Genomic DNA, 25986 nt, shown 5'->3' with positions numbered 1-25986 from the left:
CACTTGAGGAAAAGGTCTATACTTGTTGCTGGGTGGAGTGTTCTGCATATATCTATTAAATCTAGTTAGTTTATTGTGTTGTTTAATCCTGTTTCCTTGTTTATCTTCTGTCTGGTTGTTTTATCCAGTATTAAGAGTGGAGTATTAATGTCTGTAACCATTATTGTAAAACTGTGTATTTCTTCCTTTGGGAAATGTCTTCAAAGGGTATATTTCTTTATCTTTATTCAAGGAGATCATGCATAGGTAATGTAGAATTGTCAGAAATATACCATATATAAAGTTATCCCATTTTAATTATCCCATTTTAGTAAATTGTTTTATTATCCCTCATCTTGATCTTGTAAACTTTTGACCTCCAATTATCCATAAAGGGAAATCAAAAAATAGAAATAGAATAACGCTACTGTTCCAGGATAAATACTTAATTTAATTATATATCTATGTATAATCATTTATTTATAGTTATTTAATAACTTTTAGGCTATAGTCTAATAATAAATTAATAGTTTTCTCCCAGTCCACTTTGTAAGACAGCATTTTTAAAGTAATAATGTAATAATTTTCAAGAAGGATCTTATAACATTTGTTAGGAAATTAGTGAATAAGAAGAGATATTAAGGTGTTTGTTATAATACTGCACATAATATTCTCTGATTAAACTTAGTACAATTTAAAGACTACCATTAAAAAATTTTGGTTTTAAGAGCTTTGAAGTTCCTTAAGAACATGAAAATAGAATAATTGCAATATACTATAATTCATAACCCACTTGATGCAGGTAGAAAACTTTTAGCTGTATCTTTGTACATCTGTAATTCTTTTTTTTTTTTTTTAAGATTTTATTTTTATTTATTCGACAGAGATAGAGACAGCCAGCGAGAGAGGGAACACAAGCAGGGGGAGTGGGAAAGGAAGAAGCAGGCTCCTAGCGGAGGAGCCTGATGTGGGGCTCGATCCCGTAACACCGGGATCACGCCGTGAGCCGAAGGCAGACGCTTAACCGCTATGCCACCCAGGCGCCCCTGTACATCTGTAATTCTTAAGTCCAAAAAGGGACATAAGAAGCCCAAGTACAACTTTTAATTGATTTCCTTCTCCTGAAAGAATTGAAGTTTACTCGTATTATTTTTCTTTGTTGTTTTCCTTATTTTCCTTGCTTATTACAGAAACTTAAAAGGAAATTAAATGCCAATATTCAATCATTCATATTTTTCACCTTTGAAGGTAATCTTATTTTACTGAACTACTTGTGTTATAAGGCCTACAGAATGTTTTCACCTTACTGGGGAGAGGGAGATTCAGACTGAGTCTTTAAGGGTCAAACCAAAGAGGCCAGGTTTAATTTACTGAGGTTTTTTTTTTTTTTTTGGTTAAGATTTTTTATTTATATACTTGATAGAGAGCGAGCAGGAGAGCACAAGTAGGGGGAGCAGCAGAGGGAGAGGGAGAAGCAGACTTGCCGCTGAGCAGGGAGCCCGATGCGGGGCTCGATCCCAGGACTCTGGGATCTCGACCTGAGCCAAAGGAAGATGCTTAGCCCACTGAGCCACCCAGGCACCCCGTAGTTTACCAAGGTTTTATTGTACCATTGTTACCTGTGCCCTTGGTACAATGACCTGACCTAACAATATGTATGCATATTAAGCTTTTATGCAAGCTAATCTTAGTGTTGATTATATTATTGGTAGTATGCTTACTCTCTATGTCAGATGCTCTGGTTATGTTATATAATTTAATTTTCTCAACAACCCCATTTTATAGAGAGGAGGATTATGTTTCTGATCTGTTTAAGTAACTTGAGCTAGTAATTAATTGGCAGGACTGGCTTTGTCTGAGATATATCCTGTTCCAAAACCTGTGCTTTTAACTACTTGATTTAGTCTACTTTCCAATTTTTGTAGAATGAAAAATGTATACTAAAAAAAGTTTTCTGTTATCAGTGTCATTGCCTTTGTTTGTTGCCAGTATTTCTAGACATTTGTTTTCCTGATTTTTGAATTGTTTGCTTATGCTCATTGTTAATTTTATAAATGGAAGGATGATCAGAGACATAAGTTTTGTAAGCAGTGTAATTATTTTTTCCAATCAGTTCCACCTTGTTTATCCCCATTGTTCTTGAATAGAAGGGAAAAAAGAGAGAGCATGGACTTTTTGAATTTTCAAAATTAACTAACCTATTTTGGTAATTGCAAGAGCAAACAAAAGGATATTTTAAGAACATATATTTGTTTGAACAATGTGATTTAATGGTCAGGATATTGGTCTGGTAGTTGGACAACAAAATTATTTTGAAAAAAATAATGAACCACTTTATTCCTTAATGGTTAAATTAGGATAATATTTACTATTTTTGTCTTCATGAGAAAGTTGTGAAAATATTATAATTATTTCAATCATGTGTTTAAGTGATGTAAACAGACAATTAAGAATGACAGTTTAAAATTTTTAAAAATTATTTTATCCTTTTAGAAAAAATTTTAGCATTTCTGAAAAAGCTAGATTATACCCTATTATTGCAGGAAGAACCTTGCCTGAATTTAAATCTTTCAAAGAAATATTTGTCTTGAAGAAGAAAACACATTTCATATAAGGAATAATACATGTCTTTTATTTTTGAAATTGTGATCTCTCATTTGATGTTATATGATTTTCTTAATGTTACCATAATTACTTTTTTAGTGTATTTTGGGATCTCTACTGTGCAGCTCCAGAAAGACGGGAAACGTGTGAACATTCAAGTGAAGCAAAAGCCTTCCATGATTATGTGAGTTAATGTATAATTTTACTAAGTTATATTATCAGTTTTCTTTTTAACTGCTGCTTTTGAAAAATGCATTGGACCATCTATTCTTTTCTTTTGGTTTTAAGAAATTGGTTCTTTTTTTCTTGGGAAATAGGGTTATGACTTTAAAAGTGAAATACAAATGAGTGTTTAAGTCTTGTTGAAAGCTTAGGATAAGAGGTTAGTCCTAAGGCCAAGTTATTAAAGGTATTTTTTTTAATCTTTAAACATTCCTGATTTGTAAAATTTCAGGATTATAGATATTAAATAACAATTCCTTATTCCTCAAAGGAGTCATAAGAATTCTATAAACGATAAGTTTCTCTTTTTCGCATAAGATTGAAAAAATATATCATGATATTATAGTTTTCTTTTTTGTACCTTTTGATTACACATCATAAAGCTAAATATCTGTTACACTGAATTCATTTCTACAAATAAAATTTATTGTGAATTAAAGGAAACACAAGAGAGCAAAAAGATTCTGTGTAAAAATGAAAATTGCATTAAAATTTTAAAAAAAATTTTTTTAATTCTTAAGGAAAGTGGACTGTCCCTGGCTAGGTGATGTATACTGAGCATTTTGTTAGAAGATCTACAAATGTGATTTTAGAAAGTTGATGGTATGAGGAAGTAGAGTTGTAGAAAAAAGGAGGGAAAAAACCAAGATTTTTTAAGGGAAAAATTGCATATAAGATGGTATTGTGAAGGGGCTGGGAAATGCAGAATTGAGCGTAAAGGAAGGGCAGCTTGAGTTTGGGAGGAGGGAAATCCAGTGTCCTTAGTTTGGAGGAAGTGGAAATGGGGCTTGAACCTGAGGTTATTTGATAGTAACTACCTAAACCGTAACCAGGTTGGTAGAAGGGAAACATCATTCTGTGTGAATAGCCTTCAAAACCAGAACCAGGGCTCAAAAGGGAAAAAAAGACCTTGTTCTTCCAAAGGACATACTATAGCCTTAGACTAAAGAGTAGAAATAGCCAGGACAATACAGCCCCAAAAGTAGCACAAGAAAAAGTGTGACGACAGAAGAGAAGTGAAAGTCTTGGGCATCTGGAGGGACTGTGTAATACTTTAACCTTGGGCTAAGCTGAGTAAAGTGACTGCTCATGCTTGCCTCATCTGATATTGATTATATTCATAAAGCTTGCTATGCAGTAAACAATAATAGCTCTTGGGGTAATGTGAGGGATGCTTCTGCATGTAAAGAAAAAGTAGAGAAAAGTCAGATGAAGCAGGGCCCAGGATACAGGATTTATCTGGACAATCTTGTTTTCCATTTTTACTCTTGGGTGATGGTGGAAAGTAGGGCAGAAGCCCAACCATGAAGATTATAAGGAATTTGGCTAGAATGGGATACTCCATCTCATCTATATCCTACACCAAAAAGACCTGCCGAGGTTTGGCCTCCTAGTCTTGGGAAATGTTTTTTAAACATTAATTTTGACGACTAGGTGGCATTACATAGTGCCAGTGTTCTACTCCAAAGGACCATAATATTTGTGAATCTACATTTTAAGAAATTAATTGTATAAATACTTCTTTATGATTCCATTGTACAGAAAGATGCACCCGGCTGTTTACCTGGAGACCTTATAGGGAATACTGAACTAGTTTAGATCTCTTGGAACCACCAGATGAATCATCGTCATTTTCAGAGCCTCATCATATTTGTCATCATATACATGTTGCAGTCATAAGGCAATTTCAATATTTCAGAGAGTATTCACACTTATTAGCTTTAGAAACCCACTTAAATATTTCAGGTTTTTAAAAAATGAGCATTGGCTAGAGATACGAGTGAAATTAGAATAGCTTTTCAAGGAAGAATAATCCCTTAGCATGTAATTTGGTCCTAAGATATTGTTGTTTAGAAAAAATTGAGTATTTGGATTTTATAGTCCATTATGAATATTAGCACATGCTTTATCATGTGGTTTATAACTTTATCTTAAGTATTAGTTTTAAGAAATTTGTTTTATTTTTAGGTGGCATTTTTATTATACCTTTAAGCCAGTTTATTTTCAGTGGTAATACATCTCCAAAATTTTCTTTTAAATGGAGGTTTGTGAAAGGATTTGACTTACATAATTTCATGTTATAATTGGATTTTTAGAAATACATTTTTTGATAATTTTCATGAGTAGGATTTCCTGACTTCTTAATTGTGACAGTTTCTGAAAATTATCAACATAATTCATGTTTGATGTGTAGATATAAAAGTTTGAACAACTCAGGGAAGAAAATGGGAAACAGGAAAAAATAACAAGATTGTGTTGGGGCGCCTGGGTGGCACAGCGGTTAAGCGTCTGCCTTCGGCTCAGGGCGTGATCCCGGCGTTCTGGGATCGAGCCCCACATCAGGCTCCTCTGCTATGAGCCTGCTTCTTCCTCTCCCACTCCCCCTGCTTGTGTTCCCTCCTCTCACTGGCTGTCTCTATCTCTGTTGAATAAATAAATAAAATCTTAAAAAAAAAAAAAAGATTGTGGTAAAATCTAGAATGTTATATTTCTATGTTAGAGTTCATGATGGAACCGTTTCTATAATAGTAATCAGTATGTATACCGACTGAATTTTAAGTCAGTTAGCTCTCAAGGGAGCATGATGAAAAATATTTTCTTCAATAGCTTCATCTTTAGAATAAAAAAATACTTGCATATAAAATTCCCATATGTTTAAAAAAGTAGTCTTGTTATTTTATAGTCTTTGTTTATCTATAAGATTGAATGGATAATGAAATGTAGACTTTTTTTTTGAAGAAATGATAGAGGCATAATGAGGTAAATAATGAATAATCTTTTTAATTGAAAAATAGGCTAAAATGTTAACAGTGATTACCTTTTAATGTTGGAATTATGCATGACTTTTTTTGTCACTATATATTTCTTTATTTTCCAAATATCTTTAGTTAATATTAATTTTATATTCAGGAAATATACTTTAAAATAGATTAAAATTTACCTTTTGGTGAATTACAGTATCTCTTCTGGAAATAGAAAATAAAAAACCTTAGTAAAATAAAATTTATATTTGAGGTGGTCCTGTGTTTTTATAGGCTGTAGGCATTTAGCATCTTTTATGAGAGACATATGTTTTTTGTATGTGTACCTGTTAAGGGGGAGATCTATAAACTGAATAGATGTAACTTTTAGCCATTGTGTACTTTTTATTTTTTATTTATTTTTTAAAAGATTTAATTATTAGAGAGAGAGCGTGAGTGTTAGCTATGGGGAGGGGCAGAGGAAGAGGGAGAAGCAGACTCCTGGCTGAGCAGGGAGCTGGACACAGGACTCAATCCCAGGACCCTGAGATCGTGACCTGAGTACAAGGCAAACGCTTAACTGACTAAGTCACCCAGGCGCCCCCATTGTATACTTTTTAATAAAATCTTTTTTTTTTAATAATTATTTTCCCAGAAACATTTATAGCTTTTGGGTTAATTTTGCTTTGTTTTCTGACCATTGCTTCCGTAGATTATGGATTTTTGTCACTTTACTATTTTATTTGCCAAATGGTTATAGATATCCTTTCCTTCAAAAGTTAATATCCTTTCCTTCAAAAAAATACCCTGTTCATACTTATTGTGAGGAAAAGCAAAAAAAAAAAAAAAAAAAAAAAAAAAGAGAGCGATAAGTAAGATGGTAAGAGATGAGTAAAACCTTGATCTTCTTGCATTTATATTTTAAAACATATTAACTTAAATATTTAGCATCTATACACAATGCTATATGTAAACTCATGATACATTTGGAAATCAACAGTTGATAGTGTATACAGATGCACTTTTGGATGACAAAGGTATAAAAAACAGAAGGAAATTATTATAATTATACAAGTTAGGATAATGGTTAATTATGGGAAATGGAAAGAGGTTATGATTGGGAATGGGACTCATGGAAAGGGCTTTTGAGATAATTGGCAAAATTCTATTTTGTCTGACCACAGTGATGTTAACTTTATAATAACCATGTGTTTGCTTTATAATATTTCATAAAATTCCATAATTTATTTTATATTTTTTCTATATTTGTATTTTTAAAAATTTTTAAAGAACAAGATTTTAAAATATAGTTAAGATAATTAGCTTTAGAAAATAAATATACACAGTAGTTTCTCATGTGTTTATGGGTATTACTATAGTTCATCTTTGAGGCCTGATGGCAGCAAATAAAAGGATGATCTCCAAACAAATCTGTTTGATTCTTCTCTGCTATGACAGATACTGTGAAATATGTCTACCTGTTGATTTTCTAGAAGGGAGTGGAGAATAAGATCAGAAATGTTGGAGGAAATTTTAATAATTAGGAATTTATCTTATATAGAGATTTTAGTGTAGAAACATTATTTTGCCACATGGCTAGACGATATCTAACTTGGACCAGTTATTTTTATCCTGAGTGAGAAGTAGGTTCATCTGAGCTGTAAAATTATTATTAGATACTACAATATTATCATTAAAAAGTAAACCATTATCTTACATGATTAAAAATAATACCTACTAACTTGAAAAGTTTATTGAACTAGCTTTTATTTTCTCCCTATTGGTATGTTTTTATTTTGCCCTGAAATCACAGGCACTGCTTTTATGTGAAGTTAATTAACGTTTACTAGATTTTTTTTTCTGCTTCAGATTAACATAGAGTTGTTTTATTTAACAGTTTATTTGTAATTTCATTCATTTCCTAAGAAAAGTATCAATATATACTACTAAACTTAATGAGAAATGTATACAGTGATTATAATTTTAGTTCTTTGGTGTGAATGAAGATTCCTTAATTGTCCTAAAGCAATGATAGAGCCAAAATATATTATTGCTTTAGTGTGGTTGTAATGAAATCACATTATTACAATGAGCTCTTTGAGAGCAGAGAATTAGATTTATTCTTCCCTGGGGTCTGTCAAATAATAGATGTTCGATAAGTGTTAACAATGCGGTGGTCTGTAGGTTTGGGAGACTGGAGATGTTTTAAATTGTTCAAATGTTCAGATAAAGTGATAGGCTTTAATCATAATTGTTGATAACATGTGGCTGATTTTGTACTCTTGCCTAAGAGAATGTTTATAACATCCAGAAAGGATTATGTTATAGGTATATAGTGATGCACTACTTTTTAAAAATGATATACAACATGTGATATTTTATAAATAAAATAATAGGAGAATAATGTTTTTATTCATACCTTATGAAAATTGTTTTTGCAGATCATCATATATTATTTAGGAAAATACTTCTGTAGAAAGTATAGTGTAGTGAATATAGTCAGTAATATTATAATAACTCTGTCTGGTGACAGATGGTAACTACACTTACTGTGGTGAGCATTTTGTAATGTATGTAAATGTCAAATCACTATTTTGCCCATCTGAAACTAATGCAATATTGTATGTCAACTGTACTTCAATTAAAAAAAATTTTTTTATAAAAAGAAAAAAAGAAACTATAGCACAGTTAAGTACACCCTTGGCTGTGTTAACGTCTTCTGTGTACTTCCCTAATATTCTTGTACATTAGATTTTTATAATGGGATGTTTTCTGTAATGATCTGTGAGCTTCCTCAAGGAATAGGCTTTGTCTTATTTGTCTTTTTCATCCCCTGTGCCCGGCATGGTGCTGGACATGAGATGTTCAAATTATGTTTGGTGTTTATATAAATGAATGGTTAATAAAATATTATCTAATAAGTATTTGTTATTTCTTATTTTAATATATCTGGATATGTAGTTGCAGGAAGGTCATTTAATACTACCTTTATTCATTTTGTATTTCAAAACAAATTTAGATAAGACAGTAATCTGTAAAGACATAACAAATGAATCAAAGCAGGCAGCAAAGGCTTTATATCTCAGGAGGCACGGCACTGGGAATCTAGCCATGAACAAAACAGATATTATCCCCATTCTCATGTGCTACCATCTAGCACAAGAGACTTCTTCCCAAGAAGTTTGAAATATCAAGTAGTAAAATACATGGAGATACATATTATAGTCTTATATTGCTTGATCAATCAGAATTTATATGTATATGTAAGAATATGGAGAGAGATGGCAAGTACACGTATAACTTCTGATGTGTGTTTAGATTTTGTCATTAGTGGCCATAATTAGTAAATGCTCAAATGAATGTATCTCGTTAGGCCATAGTCCTCCTAAACAGTCCATGTAAACTAGAGTCTTAATAGGCTAGGAACAAATAGAGTTACATTTAAAATCCACTAAAAATGGTTAAAACTGTTATAGGTGTGTATTAATATTGATCAGTCAATATACAGGCTTTTCTTCACGTCAGTAGGTAGGGACGTAATAAGATTCACTTTTCACCTTATCTGCTGTATAGTTTCTACCACTGTTTTCATTTCTTATAGGATCCAGTTTAATTTCTTTTGCCACGTATAAACCTTATAAACCACTTTATGTTCTTTCTAGCTTAAGGTGTTTGTTTATTTTTTGTTTTTGTGTAATTGTTAATTTGAAGAAGCACATCCACCACTTCACCTGTGGTGTCCCAGCTTGTCACGGTGCCTAGGGCAGCTTCTGGGTGGCCTCTAAGTCCTGCTGATGACAGTATCAGCTGTGTTTCCTATTTCTCTTGATCCTGGGATTCCCTATAGGGCAGTAAGTTATGTCAGTCATTTGACAGAAAACATGAATAAAGGTAGACAATCAAAGAAACTATAAAGATTGTGGAAGGATTCTACTTAAAAATCTTTTACAGCATAATTTATAGCATTATGTAGGTATTACAAAATCCTTAAATAAATGAAGAAAATAATATGGAAAAGAGAGAAGCAGAACAAGGATGATTTGTTTCATTGTGGAAAATAATATATTTTTTCAGAGTATATGGTTTAAAGGGACTTCATCCTAAGTCCCGTTCCTCACACTGAAGCATTCATTTTTTTAAAAATCTAATTTCTTGCGAATGTGAAAAGATGAATATGGCAAGATCTTTATTCTTTACTATTTTTTGATGCTGATGTTACACTGCCTGTGATTATGTTGCCAATAGAGTCCTAACATAAAAACAAAACCCAATAGAAATATGATACTCTTTCAAAAATAATACATATTTCTAATGTACTATTAGAGATAGGAAATTCATAAATTTAAAAGTTATATGAAATAAGTTATTTTGGAGATCTATAAAAGGAGAAGTAAAATATATCTAAGTACCTTAGATTTGTGGTGTTATATTTCTATAGCCACTTTGTTTACTTTTCATAGATGATACAACTTGATTTAAAATTACTCTGTTTGGGGGTGCCTGGCTGGCTCAGAGAGTAGAGCATGTGACTCTTGATCTCAGGGTTGTAAGTTTGAGCCCCAGGTTGGGTATAAAGATTATTTAAAAATAAAATCTTTTTTTTTAAAGATTTTATTTATTTATTTGACAGAGAGAGACAGCCAGCGAGAGAGGGAACACAAGCAGGGGGAGTGGGAGAGGAAGAAGCAGGCTCTCAGCAGAGGAGCCTGATGTGGGGCTTGGTCCCAGAACACTGGGATCACGGCCTGAGCCGAAGGCAGACACTTAACCACTGAGCCACCCAGGTGTGCCTAAAAATAAAATCTTTAAACAACAACAACAAAAAGGCCAGAAAAATAATAGCTCTATTTTGGACAACTTAACTTCATGAAAGTCTTGTTTTTATTTCTTTCCTCTTTGATATGAGGGAAGGAAATTAAAAATACTGGCAAAACTCATGTTTCATTTACCCCAATCTAGTTTTCGATTATTCTTGTATGTCTTGGATTTTGTGGGCCTTGGTAGTGAGTTTAGGGGTCCACATCTCTTTAAAATAGATAAGTGCCTCACACATTTAGGTATTGTATCTTTGAATATATATTAGAAATTTAAGTAATAATTACTTAGCCAAGAAATAATGGACAGGGCTATAAATGATGTGACATACTGTTTTGTACAAATAAGAATGCATTATTGGTTTTCAGACTTCATGAGGTGTTTATAAATTTGATTGCATTTATTTTGAATATTAAGGGGTTCCCCCCAACACACACATTATTTGACATGATACTTTCCCCTGTCTCTTAGGTTTGAAACCACAAACAACTACTATTATAATACAGGGAATTATTTGTAGTCAGCCACAGTAGATAGATATCAAAGATAGTTCTCAAAGCTCAGGTGCTTTTATCTTTGAACTCTCTAAAAGGAAATTCTTGGAATCTCTTCAAAGAGAAGGTACAGATTTTTTTTTTAATGTGGTTTTATGATTTTTCTTATCAAAGTCAAACTTCACTTTAAAATATTTGTGATATATTACGTTAAGATATCTGGATTTTTAAAGAAGAGGAAAGGGGTGAAACTACTAATCAATGTGATTCTAAGCAGATTATCACTGAGAGAAGTGATTTTTGATAGATATAACTTAGAATCATTCTATAATCACTTTCTTGAGAACCCATTTATATACAAGTTACTTTGAGGCTATGTGAGAGGCAGAGACATAAATATTTCTCTTGCTAGGGGTTCATAATGTGGAGAGGTATATGAGCTATATATTATGAGTTTAGTTGCTATGAGTATAATGTAGATGATTTTAAACACTCTGAATGTGCACTGACTTTGAATGATAACTAGGATTTAGATGAGAAGAGGTGTGTGTGGGAAGGTATATCAGAGAAACGGGCTGACATTGGAAAAATATAAGGTATATTTACGCAATAGTGAGCAAAGCTATTTGACTATAGAGTAGAAAAATCAAACATAGGATTAATGCTTGGCCAACAGTAGAATTTTGAAACTGTAAGAACACTATGAAATTATCCTTTTCATTGGTTTCATGCTGAGTTTCCTGGACTCTTGGCCTAGGAGTGAGAACACCCTACCAGAGGGGATCATGGTCTCTTCTGTTTTAACTGAAGCAGCTTAGTTCTCCTTTCCCATCTCTTTCTGTTTTCTCTTTCTAATTAAATGGAACAAATTTCCCTGTAAGTCATTACCCATGCCATAAATGAATCATCTCTTTATCCCCATGATTGTTCTCCTTTATTTCTGACTGGTCATCCAAACCAGTCAATTCCATTGCCTAAACGTTTCTTACACATGTCTTATCCTCTCTAATCCCATTGCAGATGCTTCAGTTCAAGTCTCTATCATATTGCAACAGCCTTACCACAACTGTTTCTGCATCTGTCTTCCTTTACCCCCTCAGGTTCAAGAACTCTTTCTTAAGGGTTCTTCACAAGACTTGAATAAGCATCTCTGTCTCCCTCGGTCTCTCTCTTTCTGTGTCTTTGGTATATTGCCAGTGTCAGAATCCAGAACAATCCAAAAACTTAAAATAAAAAAGTTGAAAAATGCTTACTTGGTCCAACCTACTTATTTTACTAGATAGGGAACTTGGTACCCAGAGAGGTAAAGGATATGCCATTGCTTAAAAGTTGTATGATGTTTTGCCAAGAAAATTCGGGTTTTCCAAATATTCCCTGAGTACTTTTCAACTATCCTGGATGAAACTTTTGTTATGTCTGCAATAGAGAATCCTTTTTTGAGCTTACTCAAAATATAGTGAATTATATTTTAGGATGATTAACATGAGGGCATTATGTGAGAGGAACCAAAGAAAGGAAAGGACTAAATGTAAAGACCGGAAGGAGGCTAACCTAATAGTCTTGGTATGAGCTGAAAAGCCCTCACATCAGGGTGGCAGCAGTTGCAGATGAAAATGAAGGATAAAAAAGATGAGTTTTGAGAATCAAGGAAGAGAGAAAAGTTTTGAAATTTTTAGTTAATGTGACTGATGAACAAGCCTTATGATACCATTAGCAGAAATCTGAAATTTGGAAGGAAGAACATAGAGAAAGTAGGTTCAACTGTAAGAGTGGCTTAAATAGAATAAGGGTAAATTAAGAATTGAGGCCTGGGGATAGACATTTGGGGGGAAAATGCTCACATTTAGAGGGTGCTGGGAAGGAAGTTGCTAGCATTAAGACCACTGAGAGGTAAATACTTATCACACCGGATAGACTCAGATAGCTTGACTGGTGTGTTCTACAAAGCCCAGCAAATTTCCTGAGTCAATTCACTATTTCAGGGTGCTTCCAATTTGAGCTCTAGGGCAGCTAATAAAATTTGTTTGGTGTTAATGTATTATGTTGAGTTCCTAAGATACTCAAAAGCTGTTTATGGTTTTTGAAGCAAAACTTGAGACTCAAACTATGTCAATGCCTGAATGATCTTTATAGGCCACAATTTCATTTTAGAAAGCAGTCATGTATTGTATAGGGGAGAGAGTAGATTCAAATTTAGGAGGAAAACTAAATGGACTTAAATGATCCATGACTACTTCTAGAAGTTTTTGAAACTTAGATTAAGAGGTAGGGAAATCTGTCTATATTAGCCCTCTTTCTTCATTACAACTTTTTTAACAATCATGTATTGAATTGCCTGTTAAGTAAAGAGCAATGTAAAAGTTTTCATACCTTAGGGAGGTAAGCATATATAAAGGCTTGTAAAAATATATCATGTTCATTTTTGTAGTCTAGTGGCTTATACTTAATTGGTACTCAATTAATATTTGATGAGGGAATGTACATTCTTCAGGCATGCTATTTCTAAACTAAGTTCCCTACTTCCATGGGAACATTGTAGAGCTCATATGTGATCCATTCAATATTGCCTCTTCTTACTTTCCCATAATTATTACCTTATCTTATGTATTGCCTTATCTTATCCCTCCTATCATCATTATCCTTCCTTTGTCAGCTATGAGATAAATACAAAAAGAGGGAATAAAGGAAAATATTTCAGAGCTGAAGTCATATTGTAATTTTCATTATGGTCAAAACCCAAATACATAAAGGAAGTGTATAATGTTTAGATATTGAAAAATTACTTCTGTATTGCTTACAATAGGACACTTTAATGTTATGTGTCTTAGAAATTATGGGGATGTTTTCCTTGTGCAAATTTCATCAACACATAGCCACATAAACCAGATAACTTCCTTCCTTTTTTCTCTAACCTGGAATATTCTTTCACAAGGACATTGGAAGCTTGCTGTAAATTAAATCTGTAAACCTATCCTATCACAGGTCACCTACCTATATACACTTCTTACCTTTTCTAGACCATAAATATAACCTTTGATGTTTCTTCACCTTTTTCCTTTGTCAGTTTTTCCTTCCATAGGGCCTACTCCTTTCTTAATGTCTAGGATTTTAATTTCATTCACTACAGAGACGTACAGGAAGTAACAATATGGGCACTGGGAGGTTTGAAGAGAATTAGGAATCTTAACAGGATTTTATGTTTGAAATAGAAGTTGACTGGTTTTATCTCCATGTCTACATTCCCGATTATTTACTGACATTTATTTACTTGAGGCATTGTGGGGAGAGTGAGTGGGCGGGGCATTTTAAGTCTGCTGTTTGGGAATCATTCTTACCTAACTCCTATCTTGACTAGATGAAAGCTCAAGTTCAGACCAAGATAGAGTTGAGCTGGCATTACTGCTGGGTCCTTTAGAACCTATGGTGTGCTTGGAAACCTCTGACTTTCTAAGTGGGCTTTCTTGGAGGGCACAATGAATAAGGAGGGCACTTTGCTAGCCGACCCTCAGAGGTTCTCTTCTTGGCTCTTCAGCTGCCTATCAGCTTGTTCACTTGATGGGACTTGCAGGCTAATTCTACCTTTGAGAGAAACCAGGCTTTTGTGTTTTCAGTGAATGTTTGGCATTAGTTTCTTCGGTGCCAATAAAGTTTAATGGCAGGTGTTACTGAGGGAAGCTTTCTTCCTTTTATTACTATCTCTCTTCAGTTGCTCTCAGCCAGCTTCTGTATTTTACTGTGTCAAAGTTGTGCATCCAGTTGGGTCATCTGCTGATTCCTCTTTCTTATCTGAGAAGACGCTCCTTTCTAGAACAAAAATGATTGCCCTTGCTCAGGGACCTTCCTGCTCCAATTGTTTCCTAGATATTTTCTGAATCAACTCTCGGCTTCTTTTCCAAATTTAAATTTTATTGAACACTAATAAACTTCAGCAGTTCCAGCAGTGGGAAAAATAGGCTTTCCTCTTACGTCCTTTGCAGAACCAATTGTTCAAATAAAGTTCTACCTCTTAGTGAGGACTTTCCTAATGTTTCCAACCTTAGTAAATTGTCCACCTTATGGATTTAAAATATGAGATCAGCTGTCTGTGTTCTATCTAAATTTCTTTGATACAGGTTATTATATTAAAATATTTTCCCTTTCTTGTTTTTAAAAAATTTTACAGTTTAAAGTCCTAGCGAGGCTGAATTAAAATGAACAAAAAAATTATGTCAGTAATTTTCCTTAAAGTAAAAAAGAGCCAGTATGATTTTTTTTCTTATTTTAGGAAATTTCAGAAGTGATAATTATATATAGTTTTCTATAATTTAAAGTGTATATTGTTCTCATGGGCTTTTAATATCTATATGGAACAGGGGCGCCTGGGTGGCACAGCGGTTGAGCATCTGCCTTCGGCTCAGGGTGTGATCCCGGCGTTATGGGATCAAGCCCCATATCAGGCTCTTCTGCTGTGAGCCTGCTTCTTCCTCTCCCACTCCCCCTGCTTGTGTTCCCTCTCTCGCTGGCTGTCTCTATCTCTGTAGAATAAATAAATAAAATCTTTAAAAAAAAAATATCTATATGGAACAAAAGCAGCTGTTGCTTACCTTACTCATATCAAAAGACCAGAATAGCAATAATGGGAGGTATTTAGGGAACTAGAGTTGATTTATTTAATTTAGATTAAAAAAATTAGGACTTTTAAAGATTGAACTGCAATTTATCTAAAGCCCTTTTAATTAGTTAATTAATTAATTTTTAACCAATAATAGAAGTTAATTAGAAATCTAAAGAAGGAATAATAGATCTTATTATTAAATATTTGTAAAGAAAAAAATCATGTATGTTTTTCCCTTGAGTAAAGTATAAGATAGACACTTATTTTACTCTAGTGGTGCTGTCAAGAATAAAAATATAAGAGCTGACTTTCTGTTGGAAAGAATCCATGAATTGAGTCAGAGTTAATTTATAAGGTTAACTAGCAATTTAGTTTAGGGTTTTTATTTTTGCAGTTTTTTATTTAAAAAGAGAAAGGCTTTTTAAAAAGAGAATTATCTGAGGATCAGATTTTATTTTATTTTAAAGATTTTATTTACTTATTCGACAGAAATAGAGATAGCCAGTGAGAGAGGGAACACAAGTAGGGGGAGTGGGAGAGGAAGAAGCAGGCTCATAGCGGAGGAGCCTGATGTGGGGCTCGATCCCGTAACGCCGGGATCACGCCCTGAGCTGAAGGCAGACGCTTAACCGTTGTGCCACGCAGGTGCCCCATGAGGATCAGATTTTAAAATAAATAACAAGAAATATAAATTCTACTTAGAAAATAATTTTCAAAAGGTTTAATTCTATGTAATGAAAATTAGAGAAAGAAAGAGAAGAGGAATCAGAAGATAAGACCTTGATATTTAGGAAAGTTCTGAAAGTCAGTGGTTAATTTATATATTAAACTAATGTTCTAATGAGAAAAAAAAATGTAGCCCTTAATATATATAGGTAATATAGTGATCAAATATATAGGTAAATAGTGATCAAATTTATTTAAAATACTTTGAATTCTTATCACATGAGATCTTTATATCTTTTTAAGTGGAGAAAAAATGCTCTTTAATTAAACTGATCCATAATATCAAAAAACAGGTAAAAAGTACATTTTTATCAGATTAAAAGGTTGGAGGAGTTGCTATTAGATTATTCAGATAATATTTTCATTTTCAGTGAAAAATACAATGTATTTTATAATACATTGTATGTTCAGTGATGTCATTAAAAAGATCTGATCATCAGGGCCTATCTGTATGAAATATTTAAATTTTAAAGCAGTTGACATTTATTTTGTTTTGTATTATGAATTGAAACATTTAATTTTTAAGGCCTTTGCTGCCACTTTACCTAGAATTGAGATTATGGTAGCCTTGTGGCCAAATTGAATTTATTCAGCTTATTAAAAATATAAGCGACTATGCAAGCTAATGTACCATGTTTATATTTGACAAACATTTAGCTAATAGAGTTTAATTTACCATACCTATCCCCTGTGCCCAGATTTAAAAAAAAAAGAAAAGAGTTTTACGTTTGGGGCAACTAATAATTTGCAGAATAAAAAAAGGATAATCTGTAACTTCCTATCTGCTAGCCATTTCCAATAATTTTAGAAAGACCTCTCCTCTTTTATATTAAAGCTATTTTTCTGATGGGTTTTCCTAATATTACTTTAATAAGATCAGTACAGAGCATACCACATTTTGTCAAAATTATTTGATGATGTGATAAGAATGTAGTTAAATATTTAAGAATTTCTTCTCAGGTTATAAGGCAAGTGATTTACCAAAAAAAAAAAAAGTCTTATTTTCTGCTGTATCAACACACTGTGCAAAAACAAGTGGAGATACCACATTTATATTCTTGACCAGTTCAACTGTGAAGATTTTATGTAGTAGCATCCTTCCTATTAAGTCAATGAGCACCATATTTCATAAGTTCTAGGAGGTCTTTTAATAAAAGGCATGTGTTTTTAAACATTCATGAAATTGATATGTGTCTTATAAACAACTAATAAAGTTTCATATCATGGTCTAATTATTTGGCAGCATTTTTCCCTCTTTTTAATGATACATAAGATAATTGTGATAATTATGGGTTCTAAGATAATGACATCTATTGATGAGTTATGATTATGATAGATATGTAGTCTTCTCTGGACTTAGAAAATAGTAGTAAATTGTATTTTTGAAATAGTATACTCATCTGTTACACTTTTTGCAGTGTCAGTAGTATAGAGTTTAATACAACATGTTTTGGGGGCGCCTGGCTGGCACAGTTGGTACAACATGGGATTCTTAATCTCAGGGTCATGAGTTCCAGCCCCACATTGGATGCAGAGCTTACTTAAAAACAAAACAACATGTTTTTTTCCTCATGGGCAATGTGGCAAATTAGTTTGAACGATGGGATACACATATTTTCATTATCAGTTTCTAATTGTGTGTAGATTGTAAATTGTTTGATAACATTAAACTTTTCAGAAGGACATCCAGAGTCTTATTTGTATATGCTCATTATGTATTTTTTTTCAAAACAGTAGTATAGTATAATAGAGGTCACAGAACTATTTTTATAAAATTTAATGAATAAAAACAGTTTTTCTCTTCATAAAAGGCAAACCTAATAACGAATAATTGTCATAACTTCGAGTCTAAGTTTTTTGAGAAATGATCATGGTTTTTATTGTATATGTTAATGTCACTTAAGTAGAGTTGTCACTGGTCGAAGCCTCAACTGGGTTCCTCTTGAGCTTGATCAATCTTTTCATATCCATTTTAACTTTTTACATTTGTCAAAGATCGAAAAAGCATCTCTCCCTCCGCCAAGTTTGTTTTTTTTTTTTTACTTATGACCTTGCCACTCTTCCATCAAGAAGTGGAGTCCAATTTCCTTTCCCTTAAACCTGAGCTTATCTTAGTAACTTGCGTGTAATCAGTAGAATATGGTAGAAGTAATGCCATGTGACTTCTGAGGCTAGGTCATAGGAAGTCTTGCATCATCTGTGTTGGCCTCTTGGAATGCTTACTGTTCAGCTATTCCTTCTCAAGATGCTCCCTCTTTAAACCTCATCACCTTTCTATGAAAAATACAGACTCAATATCAGCAGTCTGTCAACCTGCCAGTCATCTGAGCCCAGGCGTTAGTCATTAGTGGAGAAGCCCTTAGCTGTTTGAGTCTTCCCAACTGAAGTACAAATATCATGGTCTGCAGAGATAGCCATTTCCACTGTTCATTCTCCAAAGTTCTAAACTACATAACCCATGAGCATAATAAAAGAGTTCTTATTTTATCTGCTACTAAGTTTGGGTGGTTTGTTATGCAGCAGTTGATAATCGGAACAGAAGTTAATATCTGGAAGCAGAGTGCTACTGTAACAAAAACTACAAGTACATGGGATAGGCTGGTGGGTAGACAAGAGTTCATGAAACCTGAAATAGATTCATGGAGACTATTGGTAAGGGCTTAAAAGAGAGTGATGGTAATATTATTTGAAGCTGGAAATAAAGAATATCTTTAGGGGTGTCTTGGTGGCTCAGTTGGCTAGGTGGCTGACTCTTGATTTCAGCTCAGGTCATGACCTCAGGGTTCTGGGATCGAGTCCCGTGTCGGGCTTCTTGCTCAGCAGGGAGTCTGCTTGAGGATTCTCTCTCCCTCTCCCTTTGCCCCTCTGCCTGTTTGCATGTGCACACATATGTGCTCTCTGTCTCTCAAATCACAAAATATATGTATCTTTATTATCTAGTGGCAGAAAGTTTAGCAAAGGGAGTAGAAAGTTAACCACCGAAGGTAACATGGAAAATAGAAAATGTACTTAATGAACTGATAGATCTGGCAAAGGAGAGTTCCAGGCAGAATGTGTAAAGCATTGTCAACTATGTCTTTTGGCTATAGCTCATGAGATATGAATGGAGAGAGATGAGTTAAAAAAAGAAATTCTTGTTTTTGAGCAGAATTTGGAGGAAATGTGAAGGGCTCAGGACAGTTTTTCCAGCCTGCAAGGTATTCTCAAAGGCGAAAGGGCCTCAGAATAAAGATCAAATCCAGAGCAAAGTTAGGAAAATGTGAACTCAAGGTAAAAGTGAAAGTAAGGTGTTACTATAAAACCTTTTTTAAGACCTCAGAAGAATCTAAGGTGGTCCTCGTAGACTGTCTTGACACACACAAACCCTTCCAGGAATCTTAACAGCACAACTCCTAGTTTTCCTCTGTAAAACAAAAGGGCTTCTAAGAATCTTCAGGGCTTTGTCCCATAGCAGCCTCTCAGAGGGCTCAGGATAGAGAAGGACTTATTTCAAAGAGATCTGTGGCATGGCTTTTGCCTGAATGGGTGGGTTTATAAAACATGTTTCGAAAACATAAGAAACCTATGAAGATTTTAAAATAATTCTGTCTGCCTGAAACAACATAAAATGAAGAGACTTTTGAATCCTTGAACTTACATAACCACAAAAAAAGCTCAGAAACATTCTCACTTGCAAACATGGGATTCTTTTTTCTAGAAAAGGAACATAACTTAAATGGTGGAACCAAGAGGCTGGAGAACAGAAGCCAGAACACAGAGAAGTATTCCCACTGAGTAGGACGGGGCTCTGACCAAGATGCTAGGTTACGTGTGCCCTCTGGGCATCAGAATTAGTATGGACTAGTGACATTTACATGCCTTCTGTCACCAGCTACACACTGCCACCTACATTTTTGAATGGGAATATCTATTGTAATTATCTGTCTCCAAAAACTAGATGTTTTCATGTTTGGGAGGTACATAACTTGTCTCTTCAGTTCATAAGACTTTAGATTGAGAGGAATTATACCTGAGTTGCCATATCCAAGAATTACATTTGCATCTTGACCTGGTTTAGATGATTAGATCCTGGACTTTGAATAGTACTGTGATTAGGAAGAAATTTGGGATTGGGGGGAAGGGAGTGTTTTTCTTGGATGTGAATTGTTGTGACCACAGAGTAGGTTGTGCCAGATTGAGTTTTTTGTTTTTTTTATTAAACTTTTTGAGAGACTTATAGATTCACATGCAGTGGTAGGAAATAATACAGAGAGATCCATGTACCGTTTATCTGGTTTCCCCAAATGATAACATCTTGCAAAACTCTAGTACAATAACCTGATCTGATATCCAGAGGGCGCAGGTAACCAGTACCTTTATCAGTGCCCAGTCCTAACTAGTGGGAGTACTTTTCTGTATTTTGCATGCAGTTCTCTAGCTCCTTGGTTCCAAAAATCTTGATATAATCCACTGATCTAGCTTAGATTTTCCCAGTTTTACTTCGCTCATTTGTGTAGGTGTCTCTAGTTTTGTGTGTAATTTTTATACGTGTAGGTTTGTGTATCTACCACCATACTCAAGGTAGGGATTCCATACACAAGGATTCCTCCTGTTGCTCATTTATAGCCACACCTTCCTGCCCACCCTATTCCTAATTCCTGCCAGATTGATGTCTGTTATATCATTATAACACATTATAAATTAGATATGCTTTGAGAAAAATATTTTATTAAATTGAGTCTATGAAAATTACCAACAATGCCCTCAATTTAAACATGTATAATGCTTGACTTTTCCAAATTTCAGAATTTATCTATTAGTAAAATAAATAACTATTGTATTGATAAAGGCTATTTTAATTTAGCCTACTATTTTTCACTGTTGTCCAGAGATGGTTTAAAACCCTGATATAAATACTTCGTTTGTGTGTGGTCAGTTGAATACATAGGTTGGATAATAGTGTAACGCCTTTTGCTTTTATACTTTAGATATGTATACCTTAAATGGTGATATCTTTATTCTCTATTGTTTAGCGTATTTAGTCAGAGGTAACCAAGTATGAAAAGTTATAAGGAAAGTATTTCCAAAGGAAAGAACTGCCTTTCTGTACTACTTTAATATCTATCCTATGATACTGTTTTGTTGCTATAGGAAGAAAAATAGGCAAAATAATTTGTAAGGAATTTAGTGTTTTTCCTTTTTAAATTTGTGATTACTAGATTATTTCTGGTTTTTCCCTCCCCTTTTCCCATTTCTCTCACCTGCCCCTTACAATCTTCTCCTATGATTCTGAATTATTTATAACAATGCCTGAATCACTATGGAACATTGGTGTGGATTTTATTTTCTAACTAAGATACATGTAAGATCTTTAACTTCGCAGCAACTTAGTGTGTGATATGCTTTATTTGTGATCCACAGATAGAAATATATGAAAATTATTATTACACGTGATTTATCTTATTTCTAGCATCTAATCTATATATCTTTTATTTTTAAAGAGGTAGTTAGACCATCTCAACACCTTCTTTTTTATTTTGCTCCTTCTTTAATTAAAAGTATATTTATTGACATTGCCAGACACAAGCCCCAGTGATAAAGAGATGGAAATAAAACAGAGCCCCAGTGCTTAAGGAGCTTCTGTCCAACAGGGAACATAAGTCAGTAGATGATTACAATAAAATGTGCTGTGACAGGAAAATAAGCAGCACATTAGGAAACATTTGTTGGGTGGGCTTTCAACTTAGCCTGCACAGGTGAGAGGAGGCTTTCAGGAGGAGCTTAAGAAGAGATTAGGATTTGTTAAATTTCATGAGTACAGAAAAATTGAGGCCATATTCCTTTCTATATTCCCATTATCTGCCATAGTGCCTAGAAAATAGTGGGTCCCTAATGCATATTTGATGATGGCTGAAAAGCAGAGTTGTCTACCTGAATTTTGACAGAGAGTTTTGGAGTGAGTTGAGTGAATAATTGGAAGAAGCAGCATGTACAAAAGTTTTTGTCCTTGGTAAAATCCTCTCCTGAGCCAGAAGGCAATCACTCAGTCTCTCTGTCTTTCTGTCTTTCTGTCTTTCTCTCTCTTTATCTATCTCCCTCCCCACCCTCCATAATATCTATAGATTGTGACCACTGTCTGTTATTTCTAAGCAAATGGCTATGAGGTCTTTGTGACTTGTCCCAGAAGTTAGACAATAAAACACAATGTTTTCAAAATCCCTGTGAAAAGGCCCTTCTGGTCTAAAAATTATGCTCATTTGTTTTTGTTAAAGATGTTTTTATTGAAGGGGCGCCTGGGTGGCTCAGTCGGTTACATGCCTGCCTTCAGCTCAGGTTATGATCCCAGGGTCCTGGGATCGAGGGCCAGGTCCGGCTCCCTGCTTAGCGGTGAGGTTGCTTCTCCCTCTGCCCCTCCCCCCAGCCATGGTCTCTCTCTCTCTCTCTCTCTCTCAAATAAATAAATAAAATCTTTTTTTAAAAAGATGTTTTTATTGATGAATGGGGAAAAAATAGAAACTTGCTTCTTTCAGTTTTGAAGAAAGTAAAAATGATGTAATTGGATTCCTCATAAAACATTTAACTAATGATGTAAAGGACTTGTGAGTGGCTAACATCTTTAGGCTAGAATTTGTTGCCTGGGGTAAAAAGAGGTTGGTTATCCTTCATTTTTCCCTTTCTCCTTATAGTGGTCCCACTGGCAAAGGCTTGCCTGCAGGTATCAGGCCCTGACTTTGTTAGCAGTCCCATTGGCAGCTCCACTGTGGAGTCCTGGATTTATCAGATGATTTAAGACATTCTCCTCGGAGGGTTGTTGCTTAGTACCATAGATGTTTGGAGAACAAAGGCAGCCAGATTTGTTTGCATTTCTCATGGGGGAGGGGTTATAGTTTTTGTGATTGAGAGTCAAAGTAGGGTTTGACCCAGAAGGAAGCATTTCTAATATTGGTAAAGCATAAATCAGTACAGAAGTAAGACTAACTATGCCTATTTCAGAGATTTCTTGTAGCTTGATATGGCTAGAACAAAAGGTATGAGGAGGAACCTGAGAGATGAGACTAGATGACGAGGCTGGGACCAGATCAGAGAGGATTTTGAAGACTATTAAGTTTTGATTTTTACTGAGGGCAAATTGGAGCTAATAGGGATTTTGACTTTACAGATGTAATAACATGGTCAGATTTGTGTTTTAAAAAGTCCACTCAGGTATTAGTGTGGAGGGTGGGTTGGAGAAAACAAAACTAGAGGTAGGGACGTATAGACCATTGCTTCACTTCCCATGTCTGTGTAACAAAATTACCCCAAAAATGTAATGGTGTAAAGCAATCATTTATTTTGCTGATGAATTTCTTGGTGAGGAATTTGGATAGGCTGTAGCGGGGAAGGCTGGTCTCTTAGTCATAGGTGTGTCGGACTGTTTATGTTGTCACATAGCTCTTGAGTGATCTGTTCTCTTTTTTATTCTTGTGTTTTTTAAATTTAAGTGCGCATTTTTTATTATTATTATTTTTTTAGTTTGCTCCGTGTTTCACTGTGAGTGCTTTCTGTTGACTCATTTTCAGGTTGACTGATGCTTTTCTCACTGTGTTGAGCTTACTGATGAGTTTGTCAAAGGCAGTCTTTATCTCTGTTACCATGTTTTTATTTCTAGCATTTGATTTTATTCTCCTTAATGGTTTCCATCTCTCTATTGAAATTTCCCATTTGTTCTGACTTTTGGTCCACCTTTTCCCACTAAAACATATTAACTTATTAATCATAGGTATTTTAAATTTCCTGCCTGATAATGCCAATAACTTTTTCATATCAATGGTCACCTTTTTTTTTTTTTTTAATTGGTTGGCAGTGTGGCCTTTCTTTGGTCTTTTTTTTTTTTTTTTTTTTGGTTTTTTTTTTTTTTTTTTTTGGTATGTCTTGTACTTTTTGGTTGAAAGTTAAACATTTTATGTAGGACACTAGAGACAAAGATTTAGCTTAGAAATTGACATTCCTCTTTTTTTTTTTTTTTTTCCCCTAGTCCTTTCATGTATGGGGAGAGCAGTTAAATTAATCTAGTCAGGGGTTTTGCTGGGCTTGGGTATTAGTGCACCATGGGCTTCAGATTTCTTTAGCATTACTTTGTGTTCAGGGTGGAGGCTGGTTTGCTAGGGTTTTTACTCAGTATCTGGTCTGCCTTCAGCTCCAAGTCTCTCATTTGTTTCTGAGACTTACAGGGTCTCTTCTTACTATCTGGTACCTCCCCTAGAAGTGGACTCTTTACTTGTTATGTGCTGAGTACCAGCCTGGCAGTATAGGACAGGGGGTGACATTTTCTGCTGTTCTGATTCAGCCTCAATGTTACACTTGGGTTGTTTCCTGGTCTCTAGAGTATCACATTCTGAGTAATGCTGTCTTATCCCAGTGGTGGGGAACCACTAATAGTGAATTCAAGATGTTTTTCTCTTCCTCCTCCTCCAGGGATAGAGGGATTTTTTTGTTTTGTTTTGTTTTCCCTCAGCTAGGAGTCTTACCCTGTGCCCTGAGGGCTACCAGGTTTTTTGTTTTTGTTTTGTTTTTTTTTTTTGTCCTTTCATCAGTGGTTTAAGGTTTTTTGTTTTTTAGGGGAGAGGGAGTGGGTAGGGCTTTGTGCTTTTTTCACAGTAGCTGCTTTTCCTCTCCTCCAGGCCAGCTACAAGAACGAGGCTCTCTCCATTCTCTTGTTTCCCCCCAACTTTTCTCGTGAGCACCCTGGGGGGCATGTGAGAAGAGTGTGAGTAGATGAGCATTCCCCTCATGTTTCTGGCTCCCAGGTATTCTATATTCTCATGCTGGTTCACACTCAGCCTTTACCAATTTGTTAGAAATTTTAGCTAAGTTCTTAGCAGCTTGTATTCCATCTGTCACCTGCTTCAGGTAACCAGGTGCTCACGTCCTGTTTCTCCTTGGAGGTGTCTGTCTTTACTTAGATGAGCTCTCTTACGGGTTCAAGAAAATTTGTGTTTTTGTAGATTAACTGCCTTTTTCTGTTGTAGGGTAGGAGACAATACTGTTTCCAGCTTTTACGTCTTATGTGTGGGTCCCTCAATGTATAATCACACTATTAAACTGTATCATTTAGGATACTTACTAGATTCCTCATATGACCTGAAAGATCGACAATTCTTACTTTGATTTTCCTTCTGATACATTCCTTTTAAATCTCTGGCTAGAGCCTGATAATTCTTCTTTGCAACACTTCCTTTCCTACCCCAAACATATCTCTAAGGCCTCTTATGAGAGGCACAGTTTAAAATACATTGGTGGGGAAAGGAAATCCCATTTTTAAGAAGTAGTGAAATCTGGGCCCTGATGTCCGCTCTTCTTTTATTAGTTGATTCATTTGAAATCAATCACTTATATTTATCACTCTAAATTCTCACTTTTAAAAGGGGATGGGGGCGCCTGGGTGGCACAGCGGTTAAGCGTCTGCCTTCGGCTCAGGGCGTGATCCCGGCGTTCTGGGATCGAGCCCCGCATCAGGCTCCTCTGCTATGAGCCTGCTTCTTCCTCTCCCATTCCCCCTGCTTGTGTTCCCTCTCTCACTGGCTGTCTCTATCTCTGTCAAATAAATAAATAAAATCTTTAAAAATAAATAAATAAAAGGGGATGGTAAAATGTTCATTCCTCTTACAGGGTTGTTTCAAGACTCAAATGAGGTATGGTGTGTTAAATAATCTCTGAAAAATGTAAAACTCTATACAAATTGTGATTTTATTTTGCTCTTTTCCTATATACATTCCACTCAAGAGTGCATTTATTTTTTACCAAGGTTAAGTGGACGAGCTATAATCTATCTGACTTCCTGTTTTTGACTTAA

The 25986-nt window shown here is 34.6% G+C and overlaps 1 protein-coding gene across 5 annotated transcripts in view; it reads left to right on the top strand.

Moving 5' to 3' along the window:
• Positions 1-25986, top strand: part of SSBP2 (single stranded DNA binding protein 2) — a 283430-nt gene that overhangs the window by 99759 nt on the left and 157685 nt on the right. For all 5 annotated transcript variants that reach the window (XM_011220992.3, XM_011220990.3, XM_002916223.4 and 2 more), the window contains exon 4: positions 2683-2767. In XM_011220992.3, coding sequence (XP_011219294.1) covers positions 2683-2767 — 85 coding nt within the window. The remainder of the gene's footprint in view (positions 1-2682; positions 2768-25986) is intronic.

This window comes from Ailuropoda melanoleuca, chromosome 3, assembly GCF_002007445.2.
Source record: "Ailuropoda melanoleuca isolate Jingjing chromosome 3, ASM200744v2, whole genome shotgun sequence".
Lineage (NCBI taxonomy): Eukaryota > Metazoa > Chordata > Mammalia > Carnivora > Ursidae > Ailuropoda > Ailuropoda melanoleuca.
Note: the sequence above shows the minus strand (reverse complement) of the source record. Positions and strands in the feature narration are given on the sequence as shown.